We start from the raw sequence: 12,468 nt of genomic DNA, 5'->3' as shown, positions 1-12,468 counted from the left end.
AAGAAGTTCATGAATTTGCCCAGAAGAACGATATTGGAAATAGTGGGTAGATTAGGGGTTGGGGATTGGGGGAGGGGGAGAGGAGACAGCAAGCTGTATAAAAAGTATACTGGTGAACTGTACGAAGGGAGTTAGGAATATTCAATGAACAAGATCAAGATACTCATTATGTTCAAAAACACACTAATCTTTTTTTTTGTGTTAATATATTTTACTGACATCACGGCTTCATGAACCAATAGAACAATTGTATTAAAGTGAAGTGCACCTTAGCTTTCTTGCAATTACTCTATTTGTTCATCAACCTGCGATGTCAGTGAAATATGAGTTTACAGTTTGCTCTGACAGCCACATCGCAGTTGCTTCAGTCACTTTGCATATCGTCAGTGAATCAACAGCGACACAGATGGGGCTTCAAATATCAAAACTGATCATCATCATTTGTTCTTGATGGCCTACTGTAATTTTTGCAGGAGGTTTGGCATAACATTATCCTGTGATTGTAGTTTTGTGAGACCTGTAGTCAATCAGCAAGATTTTCTTGACTTCACAAAGAACTAGAAAGTTCAAAGAACACCTTACCCCACACAGACTTGAGAAAAAAAGGACATTGTTGTGGTTTGCAAGCAGCAAATTCGATTGGTCGAGATGATGAAAAATGCTGTAATATTTTGTCCTCTTACTGCTGAACAAAACGTTTTTGAAAGGGCCAAAAAAGGCGATTTGTGTTCTACAGTGATCAAGTATATAATTCAATTGATATAAATATAGATTTTAAAGGTTGTAGAAACAAAATTCGGAAGTTTATCGCCGTTGACGCAGCGTTTTATACACCTTATTTAACAAGTTGCATTAGTTATTTATGCTTCTTGTTTGTGTCTTTTATGACATAGCTGAAAGAGTAATTTTCCTTTTTGAAATGATTTTCTATTTTGTTTGACTTTTTTTCGTCAATCATGACTACGGAGGTTTCAGGAGACCCGTTTTGTTAAGTTCTTGAACATGCCCACGTGCTCGTCAATTATGGTGAAAACAATTTCTCTTTTCACCATCATGAATATGCCCACATGTTCACCAATGATGGGGAATTTCTCATAGCCTTGAGAAATTCCAAGTTCTGTGGATATTTTCATGGCCACCTTAACACAGTGATCCTCTTCTCTATGGAATGAAAACATAACCTTCATCCACCCTCAATGGCAGAGGTAACACCAACCAATGTCCAATGGCACATTTGTATTTTTATTTATTTATTTATTTATTTATTCGTGTGCAACCTGTGGCTGCTTGGATGCATCATTTTCTTAGGGCATGGCTATCCCACTGATGCAATGTCCCCTGTTACCAGCACGCTGGTACTCATTTTGCCAACCTCAGAAGGATGGCAGGCTGAATCAACCCACCTGGTGTTTATTCAGCGGATAGACATGGGTTTGAACTCAAGAGCTTAAGATCTTAAGCCATCCATCCTAACTGTGAAGCCAACAACAGGCTTACACACTTGTATAACAAGCATAGATACTGTATTTATAGGTACACTGGAATGGCACTCATGAGAGTAAATACCTCCACCAGGATGATTAGTTTACATTTTGTATCCCACTGATCAGCCAGATCTGGCTTCTGACTTGTACTAAAACTTAATTGGCTTGTCTTTGTCACTGAACCAACTCATCCACCATGTTTCATCCGAAACCGTCCATAACTTTTTCAGATATTGTGCGTTTTAGCTCTATCACTCGATGATGAAAAATCGCTTAAAAAAAATTATCGGATCCGGATTTGGATCTTCAACAAAATTGAATCAATTCTTCCTTGTTACACACCCAACTTGCCCACCAAGTTTCGTCCAAATCTGTCAACAACTTTTTGAGGTATCCTGTTCACAAACAAACAAGCAGACAGACGGGGGTGAAAACATAACCTCCATCCACCTTCGGTGGAGGAGGTAACTCGAGGGGGAGCACTTGGTAGAGTGCAAAACCTCCGCCGCCAATACTGCTGGGTCACTTAAGTGAACCTGATATCCTATTCATTGTAGGTCAAAACGGATCAGACTCTACTGAACCACGATTGAATAAACTAAACTTAATCGATGCGCATGTAGGAATACCAAAAAAAAATCAATTTTTTTTGAAAAAAAGGTGCAAAATTTTCGGGTTTTTTTTCTCTAAAAAATTTTTTGGGGGGTGGAAATCACCTAAAACATGTATAAATGCAAAAACAAAAATTCCAATATTTTTCAAATAAAATCGAAATTTTTTTGAAAAAGTTGCAAAATTGTTTTTTTTTTCTCTCTGACAAAATGTTTTTGTTTTTTTTGGGTTGGAAATCACTTAAAACATGTATAAATGCAAAAACAAAAATTCCAATATTTTTCAAATAAAATCGAAATTTTTTTGAAAAAGTTGCAAAATTGTTTTTTTTTTTCTCTGACAAAATGTTTTTTTTTTTTGGTTGGAAATCACTTAAAACATGTAGAAATGCAAAAACAAAAATTCAAATATTTTTTCAAAATGGCCACCACAGCGGCCATATTGGACTTTGGACCAAGTCCAAAATCTAATGGCATGATCCTTGGACCATACCTAATCCCCCCACCAAGTTTCGTCGAAATCCATCCAGGAGTTTTTCCGTAATACTGTTCACAAACAAACAAAGAAACAAACAGACTGGTGAAAAGAGTAACCTCCGTCCATCTTCGATGGCAGAGGTTAATAAATACAAAAACTGTTTTTCAGGTGCTCATGAATAATCCATTCCTCAAACATTTTGAACACCCCTCACATATCAAAAATTTTATTCTGGTGTTCTGCATGAAGGCAGGTTCAGTACTTCTGAAGTAGTTTCTTGGCAAAGGTTATCCTGAATTATTTGCCATTGCCTTCCCAGACGTATAAAAAACCAAATGATATTGATACTCTCATATGGTTGAACTAACAAGATTTTTGGAAATCATTCCTTTTCTTCATCAGCCATATAAAAACCTATTTATCATCATTCACTTTAATGTGAGCAAAGAGGGTTTTTTATATCTTTTTCTGACTATATTCAGAAACCTTTGGTGCGTTGCTCTTCCGCACAATCCCGGATCTATGAAGCCTCTTACTGAGCAGTAAAAGCGTCGTTTTCGTTTTTAAAACTCGTTTTTCCCGACTGGACATGCTACATCGAAATCTTTCATCCATGTTACATTTCTGGAGGAGTAAAAACGATTTTTGAAATGTCTTATGTAGAAATGTAATTTTTTTTATTTATTTTCTTTTTAAGTGCTCACCTGGGAGTAAATTCTTGAACAGGTGCTGATGGTAAATAGGTTTGTTTGTTTCGAATTGTCTGATTAATTATTACCAAGCCAAAAAAGGACCATGAGCTTCTCAGTGGCCTATTGTTTTTGTCATCATCGGCTTGGTCTGCTTCTCTTTCTTTGTATCACAAAGATCATGGTTGCTTCTCTTTGTGACCTCAAACAAGGAAATCGACCTCAGAAAATGATCTCAAACAAGGAAATGAGACCATTTGGTCCAAACCTTCTCAACTCATATTTGTGAATGAAACTTCTTGTTTAAAAAAAAAAAATGCAATTTCCTTCATTTAAATTTTCATTTCTGATCTTGTGTTTTGTCATGTATTTAACATGAAGATGACCTTTAGAAAGTTCTTTTAATCTATTCGATTAAACTGCAAGAGTTTTGTCTTGCCTTAAGTAAAATCAAGAGAAAAAATTTCTTTCCCCTTCCACAAATCTGAATCCTATTTTTATTGGAGGCATGAAAGGTTTGTTCATTTTGACTTTTGCAAACTGAAGGTATACTTCATGTCATTATATTTTTGGGATCAAGAACTCAACATCATGGTTCATTTGCAATGTTTCATCGGAATCCCAGATATATGAAGCCACTTGCAGAGCAGTAAAAGTGTCGTTATCCTTTTTAAAAAATTTCCGGTTTGGGGATTTTTCCATGTGCTGGTCGAATCTGCAGACGCCATTTCCACCTCATTAAAACCAAGTTTTCCGAACCGGATTCGTCATGTTTTTCTGTGATGTCTTCTTCCAGGTGTTGCTGTTGTACCCCGTCCAATGTTTCATGTTCGACTGTACCTTGTTTGTACTGTATTTTTTTCAATTCGCTTTCATGTTGTTCAAGGCCTAATTAAGCCGCTCCTCGGATAGAAAGTGTGAAAATTCTGTCTCCATGTTCCTCGTTTTGCTTCTTTCTTCCCAAATATTTTACTTCTACTTACTCAACAATATCCGACTTCCCCTCCTCGCTTCAAAAAATAAAATAAACTTTTCCACTTCACAACGATGTCATTCTACTTGAATTTCCTTCCACCTGTACCTCCTGTTCTACATTCTTTCCCCCACCCCCCTCTTTTCTCAATATCTCCAACGTGAATATTCTTTGAAACTAAAAGCTTCTTCCTAGAAAAGCATTTAAAATCCAGTCCAGTGAACTGTACTCTTGAACAGAGCATTAGAAATGCTGAAGCAGTTTGTCCTTGGCTACTTGACACAATCCTGCATGGGTTGCCACTCAAACCATTTTTTGGAGCACAGCTGTGCCACTGATGCTGTGCCCCTTTTACCAGTACATTCGTACTCATTTCACTAACCTCAGGAGGATGACAAGCTGAATCAACCACACCTGGTGTTAATTCAGCAGCCAACAGGGCTTGAACGCAGGACCCAAGGATCCCAAGCCAGCCCCCCTAACCACTAATAAGCCAATGCCAGGCTTGCATTTAAAATGATTTAAAAATGCTTCCCTAACCTTATTTTCTCTGTCAGATCTTCTTCTTCACCACACTATATTTCACCTCTTCTTCCTCACAAATCTTATTTTCCAAAATTGTCAGCTAAGCACTTCATTCACCAACTGTCTTTCCGCACAATATTTCTCCCTGCACCCAATTAATAATCTTACCTCCCATCCATCCATTGGAACCATACTCTGTACAGAGCGTTGGTGCTGCCTCAGCAGTCTCCTTGGCTATTGGGCACATTCTTGGATGGGTCGCCACTCCGACACAGTATACTAGCATGCTGGCACTCATTTTGACGACCTCGGAAGGATAACAGGTCGAGTCAACCCCACCTGGTATTAATTCAACAGTTGAGTGGGATTTGAACTCAGGACCCTGGGATCCGGAGCCCACCACGCTAACCATTAAGCCAACACCAGGCATATCCCATGATCATTACCTCTCATGATCTTGATCTCCATTTGTCCATTTTGGGAATTTGGAATCAGCATCCTTCCACATCATGTCCCCTCTTTCCACTTCCACCTCCTCACCCCACCCACTCAAGCCTTCCCGCCGCACCCCGCCCACTCAAACATTCCCCCACACCCGGCCCACTCAAACCTTCCCCCCACACCCCACCCACTCAAACATTCCCCCACACCCCACCCCCTCAAATCTTCCCCCTCAACTTGCCCCCTCAAAGCTTCCTTCTCACCCTGCCCCTGTAAAGCCCCCCCACACACCCTCCAAACGCCTCCTCCGCCCTATCCCTAACTGAGTGGTTCTCAAACATCTGAGATCTTGCTTCAATCTGACAGATCTCTCAATACAGGCTGCTGCCAAGAAATCATACATCATCTGTTTAACAGAATCCTTCCCACAGGACATCCCTAACTCCTTAATGTCTCTCCCCGGGCTATTGTCTCCTCTTATTTGATTGGCCTGAACCTCGCCCTGGCGGCAGAGTTGCACTTTACATCAATAACTTAATTTCTCACTGCTCTTGTACTGATCTTACACCTCACGGCACCCAGCAGTTCTATTGGCTGTGACTTCCCTCCGCTCACACCTCTTATTTGTCTGTGTGTTGTACCGTCCTCCAAACAGTGATGACTCCATTTATATATATCTATATATCTCTCTCTCTCTCTCTCTCTCTCTCTCTCTCTCTCTCTCTCTCTCTCTCTCTCTCTCTCTCTCTCTCTCTCTCTCTCTCTCTCTCTCTCTCTCTCTCTCTCTCTCTCTCTCTCTCTCTCTCTCTCTCTCTCTCTCTCTCTCTCTCACAATGTGGACCAACTTTTAACCACTCATCACAACTCTCTCTTCCTCATTTGTGGCGATTTCAGTTGTCACCATGCAAATTGGCTGGCTGTTAATACCTCTCTCACCAGCAATGACACTTTAGCAAAGGACTTCTGTGACTCCATGGGACTGACTCAATCTGTAAACTTTCCAAACTGGATTTCTCCAAATGGTAAATCCCCCCTTCTGGACTTGGTGATAACTAACTTTCCTGCAAATGTCTCCTGTTCTTCCTCTGCTCCAAGTGGTGCATCTGATCATATGCTTGTGGGAGTCAACATCTTTCTGTCAATTCTCAGAGAGCAGTGTCAGTGCAGGCAAGTCTGGCAGTTCATAGCAAGCAGCCATCTCTCTTCAGAACTGTTCTCCTATACATACCTACTGCCCCTGATGTTAACTCAGCTTAGGAATTCTTCTACAGAAACCTGCTCTTTCTCATGCACAGATTCATCCCATCCAGTCTTCAGTTATTCTACCCTTCTGCGTGCCCATGGTACACTGAATCCTGTGGTGAGGCAATTGCTCTGAAGCAACTTGCCTTCTCTTCCTGGAAGACAAATCTGACCGAAGGCAATCTCAGTGCATTCCAAAAAGTCCGCAACAAGTGTGTGCCCACTCTCAGGAAAGCCACAAAACAACATCTGTCCAACTTCAATAATGAACTTTCAAACATGTCACCACCCTCTAAAACCTGGTGGTGCTTTAAGTATGTCTCTGGTGTATGCTCCACTTCCATCCCTTACCTTACTTTAAATGTCACCACAGCTGACTCCACTCATGAGAAGGCCGAATGCCTCAATTCTGTGTTTGCTTCCAAATCTTGTGTTCCCAACCCCTCACTCTCTGCACCCACCATTTCCAGTTGTACCCAACTGCTCCTGGACTCTGTGTCTTTTGCACCTGAAAAGGTGGAGAAGTTTCTGTCAACCATCAGCTCTGACTGCAACTGGACCAGACAGCATCAATTCATGTGTCCTAAAATCCTGCTCTGTTCTTTTTCACCTGATCATTTTCTCTCGGTCATCTTCCATCTGCTTGGAAATAAACCAACATCACTGCATTACATTAAAAATATGCAAAAACTGATCCCCTAAATTACAGACCAATTAGCTAGCTTACTTCCAATCATCAGCAAGGTCATGGAATCCATCATCACAGTTTTATATGAAATCCTTCCTTTTCTCCGACAGGCTCATCTCAGATCACCAATTTGAATTCAAAACAGGTCACTATTATTTTATATTTTGACAGCATATTGACTTTTTGATGAGATCCTCTCACACATGTCACCATCACTACAAATGCATACGATCACCCATCCATACTCAAGGTACCGACAAGTCCTGCAAATATTCGCATCCCTTTCTATCCCCACTGCTTCTATATACCTATGTACTACCTTTCCTGGGAGACTATTCCATGCATTCACTACTTACTGAGAAAAAGACCATTACTTTTCTACCAGCCGAACTCTCCTCTTCCATACTCTCAGGCTGTGGCCCCTTGTCCTGTCTCTGTCTAGTTGTCTGAAGAATTCTTCTGCATTTAGTTTGTTTCCCATGAACTATAATAAAATCATGAACAACGATTATAAAATCATTATTTGAAACATCTTTATGTAATTAACAGTACTATTTCTACCCTTGTTGATGACCACCCTAATACCTTCTCCTTCCAAATGTACAGTTTTACCTCCTGTGAGTTTCCTTCTGTATCCATCTTGTCCACCCCATGCCTCCTCCTGCCCCTCATTCCTTCCCACACCCATTGTTTGTCCAAGTCTGCCTCTATCTTGGCCTTCAACTCTCTCTCTACTGTTGGTGTTTCCCCACTCTTTCTGCTGTTCCTTTTGTCCTGTTGTGTCCCGATCCATTCAGTGTACTCGTACGAACTCTTTCATGAGCCTCAGCTATGTACAGTAGACAAAAAAATCTAATATTTAAAGCTCATTCTAACCACTGACTGACTGACTGACTGACTGACTGACTGACTGACATTAAAGATCGGTACCTTCCGGGTGAAGTAGAAAGCTGAAATTTTGCAAACCGATGGAGATCGAAGCCCCACCAGAAAAAAAAAAAATCACAGAATCATCACACAACATCCGTAAGTGAAAATATAAATAAATGAAAGAAATGCAGGTGAGTGACCTGAGACAATGGGGAAGCATGGTAATTTTGTTTGCTGACAGATATCGAAGCCGATACACCGGGAAAAAAATCACAGAACTATCGGAAAGCATCCATAAATTAAAATATGAATAAGTGAAAATAAAAATGAAAACAAATAAATGAAAAATCAAATGCAGGTGAGCAACCCAAGACAATGGGGAAGCATAGTTCGTATGCTTACAATGTGTAAACATACCCCGCTAGTATATAAAGCTCTTTCTAACCACTGATTCACAGACTGACTGACATTAAAGATCAGGACCTTCCGGGTTACGTAGAAAGCTGAAAATTTGTGTGTCGATGTATATCGAAGCCGATACACCGAAAATAAAAAACAGAACCATTGGAAAACATCCGTAAATGAAAATATAAATAAATGAACAAAAACATTTTATGAAAAAAATGCAGGTGAGCGATCCAAGACAATGGTGAAGCACGGTAATTTTGTGTGCCGGTGGACATCAAAACCGTTACACCAGGAAAAATCATAGAACTATTGGAAAGCGTCCGTAAATGAAAAAACAAATTAATAAAAACAAATAAATGAAAAATCAAATGCAGGTGAGCGACCCGAGACAATGGGGAAACACGATAATTTTGTCTGTCGATGGACACCAAACCCAGTACACCGGGCTAAATAATGGAACCATTGGAAAGCGTCCGTAAATGAAAAAATAAATAAATAAAAAATCAAATGCAGGTGAGCGACCTGAGACAATGGGGAAACACGGTAATTTTGTGTGCTGATGGACATTGAGGCTGATACACCAGGGATAATCACAGAACCATCAGAAAGCATCCGTAAATGAAAATATAAAGAAATGAAGAAAAAAATATTTATGAAAATAGATAAATGAAAAATTGAATGCAGGTGAGCAATACTGTTTGTTAGCTTACACAATATGTGAGCATATCCTGCAAATCTCTGAATATATTCATCAACCTTCAGTGAAATGCATTTTTTTAAAAATCATGTCTGTGCTGAAGTTGTGTGTAAATAACTTTTCTTATTGCATATGCATTGTTTTTACTGTTAGATCATGTAGTGAATGTGCTAAACCAGAGACAATAAGAAGAGCAATGTAAAACATGAGAGATGAGATTTTGATCCAGTTATGATGTTTCCATTCACATTTGTTTCATGGCATCATTCTCTTTCATTGTTACTCATGTGGACTAGATGATTCACTTCTATCAATTGAAAACTCAACTTTGGCTCATCAGTTTTAATCCTCACCATTCGCTTTCAAATTCAACAATGAAACAGAACATGTGTCAATCAAGATTCTTAGCTGAGCATGAAACTCCTCTGCTGCCTGATTATATCTCATCCCCTGCACCTTTCTGGAGATGTTTGAAAGGCTCGGTGCATCAAGAAAAAGGTGATGTTTTATCCCGTTTCAATTCCTTGCCAGTTGAGCAGAATATGAGCACCCTGTCATCTTCATCTAATATTTGCATAACCTTGAAAATTCCAAAATGGTGTGAAAACAGCTCGAGGTGGGAGACAAAATAGCTGAAGCAAATCACAATGGCCTCACACGATGCACACATTAAAGCAGAATCTGCAAACTGCCAGAGACTGGATTATGATCTTTGTTGGTACTTACGCTTCAACACGGCTTCAGTGGACTGACCTATGTGGGAGACAAAAAATAATGATATGATTAAGCTGTGCTAATTCAGAAAGTCCACTTCAGAAGAAGGAAATGTGTTACAGCTGGAATGTGCTTAATCTGCAGATATCCATAGAAAGTGCTAATTGGAAGGCAACAGTGCCATCGGGTCGTGAGATCCATGGAGAACAATTGGGAGTACATTGTAACATTAGAACTTGTTACACACTTGCATTGGTGATACAAATTATTATCGTCACACACCGTCACTTTCACCCTTAGCTAACATGTGCACAGGAACTTATCCTAAACAGATACAGCAATATAAACTAACTCGGTTTTCCAACGTCGTTTTACAGCCACTATGAAACGTTCAATACAAACTTTCCTTTAATTTTTAAATTACCGAAATTGAAAGTTTGCTTGGAAGTGGAAAAACATAAGGAGATGATGAAGACATAAATTAATGCAGCCAATTCTGTTTCCTTTGACCCTTATTTATCAGACCCACCTCCCTGATGCTTCGTGTCCAAATTTACCACGTAAGCAATTTCGACGATTCATGATACTCACCGTGAAAGTTTTCACTTCAAGACAACAACTTTTCCAGATTTCACCTTTGAACTTAGAAATCAAGAAAAGGTCATCTTGCCGCCAATTTAAATGCTGTCTTGTGCTTTATGCTTAAAACCACTTTTGTAAACAATAAACTGGTTGTAGTTGGGAAGATCCGTGTTCAATAATGAAAGCACCACCAACTCGCACAGCTGCCCAGCAAGGAAAGAGCATTAAATAAAAATGCCTCTATTGGAATTAAATAGAAAAATAAAACACCAATTCACTTATGTTTGCCATTCAAACGTGGATGGTACAAACTGTCTGAATCATCCAGATTTGGAGGAGGGGGCATCTGTTACATGCAGAGTCCTTATGCTTATTGTGGTAAACATGGATTGTAAACAGCTTCTGCTAAAATTATAGACTTCTGACTTTGCCTTCCCCTGCCTCTAATAAGCTTTACACTTGTTATTCCCCTTCCTATTCGAGCCTCATGATCCAAAGAAAAATATAAATTAAATGCTCCAGCAAACATGTTGGAGTGGGGCGGTAATACAAACAGCTGTGCTGTGTGCAAGAAATAGATGTCAGTTGGGAATGCCCTGCTCCAGAAGCAATAATGACAGTCTTAGGGTTGGATGATTCAAATGTACCGATTTCTTAGATTGGAATATTCTCTTGACAGTTTTACTGTTGGTATTTCAGGTTATACAGTCGTTGGTATTGCATGTGTTGTCCACAAGTACTTGTATATCAAACCGTGTCACATGTCTTTAAAGGGGAACCCAAACAACATATTTACTATAGAACGATCCTTTCATATGACAGAAAACAGATATGATGGGATCATTTTAAATGGAAACAAAATTAATTATATAAAGTAAAATTTGTTTTTCTTGCCTGTCCCTTATTTATGTGACTTCTGCCCCCATCAATGAAGCATTTTCAAACTTCCATGTGGTTTTTGGTATCATGCCTTGTCAATGTGTCAAATCGATCAACAGACAGAAATTGTGGCAATCTTTATTTGTGCTTTCATTAATTATCTGTCACTCAAATAATGTTTCCACATATGGTGCTGAAAATTACTTTAAAAAAAGAATGAAATAATACTGTTGTTGGTGTCGTTGTTAAGAATTGGTCCAGATATCCCTTCTGCTGAATTTATTACCTCCGCCACTGAAGGTGAATGAGGTTATGTTTTCACCACTTTCTGTCTGTTTGTCTTTGTGTCCAGGATATCTCAAAAAGTTATGGACGGATCTGGATGAAATTTTGAGGACGGTTCGGTGTGTGACAAGGACAAACTGATTAGATTTCGGTGAAGATCCGGATCCGGATCCGACTACTAGAATTTTAAGTGATCCTTCACCATTGAGAGATCGGGCCAAAAACGATATATAGCATGATATCTCAAAAATGCATTGGGCCCGATATGTCCTCATGGATCAGGCATTGCGTGGCAGAGTTTTGCGCTCTACTGAGTGCCCTTCTAGTTTTTCATACATTTCATATTAAAACGTTGTTTTTTTGCTTCATAAAATGTGCAGGATAGTCCTATGTTGAGAGCAAGTGATGATGACATTAATGGTAAGCCTGACTCATTGACGAGATCAATGGTAGGCCTGTCTTACTACATTTACCTCTGCCACAAAAGGTGGAGAGAGCTTATGTATTCACCCCTGTTTGTCTGTCTGTTTGTTTGTGAGCAGGATATCTCAAGAAGTTGTGGACGGATCCGGATGAAACCTGGTGGACAGATTGGGTGTGTGACAAGTACAAACTGTTTCCACTTTGATGAAGATCCTGATCTGGATATTATAGTTACTTCAGTGATTCTTCACAATTGAGAGACAGAGCCAAAGGCAATAAATAGCACGATATCTCAAAGAGTTGTGGACAAGTTATGACAAAACATGGAGGATGAGTTGGGTAGGTGACAAGAAAAAGCTGATTCGATCTTCGTTCAGGTCCAGATCCAGACCCAGCCCATCAGTCGGATACAAAACATAAATTGCTCAACCTGGCGGAGGTTCCTTCGTGAAAGTACCTGTAGTGTAAGGACCCGAAAG

The 12,468-nt window shown here is 39.6% G+C and overlaps 1 protein-coding gene across 5 annotated transcripts in view; it reads right to left on the bottom strand.

Annotated features, from left to right (window-relative positions):
• Nucleotides 1-12,468, bottom strand: part of LOC147026302 (netrin-G1-like) — a 241,804-nt gene that overhangs the window by 37,233 nt on the left and 192,103 nt on the right. For all 5 annotated transcript variants that reach the window (XR_015058278.1, XR_015058277.1, XM_085881589.1 and 2 more), the window contains exon 5: nt 9,833-9,859. Coding sequence is in view for 3 of the 5 variants with exons in the window: in XM_085881589.1 (XP_085737715.1) it covers nt 9,833-9,859 (27 nt within the window). In the remaining 2 variants the exon portion in view is untranslated. The remainder of the gene's footprint in view (nt 1-9,832; nt 9,860-12,468) is intronic.

This window comes from Eptatretus burgeri, chromosome 5, assembly GCF_056783735.1.
Source record: "Eptatretus burgeri isolate ZD-2024b chromosome 5, Ebu_testis_v1, whole genome shotgun sequence".
Classification (NCBI taxonomy): domain Eukaryota; kingdom Metazoa; phylum Chordata; class Myxini; order Myxiniformes; family Myxinidae; genus Eptatretus; species Eptatretus burgeri.
This window is presented reverse-complemented; position numbering and strand designations above follow the sequence as displayed.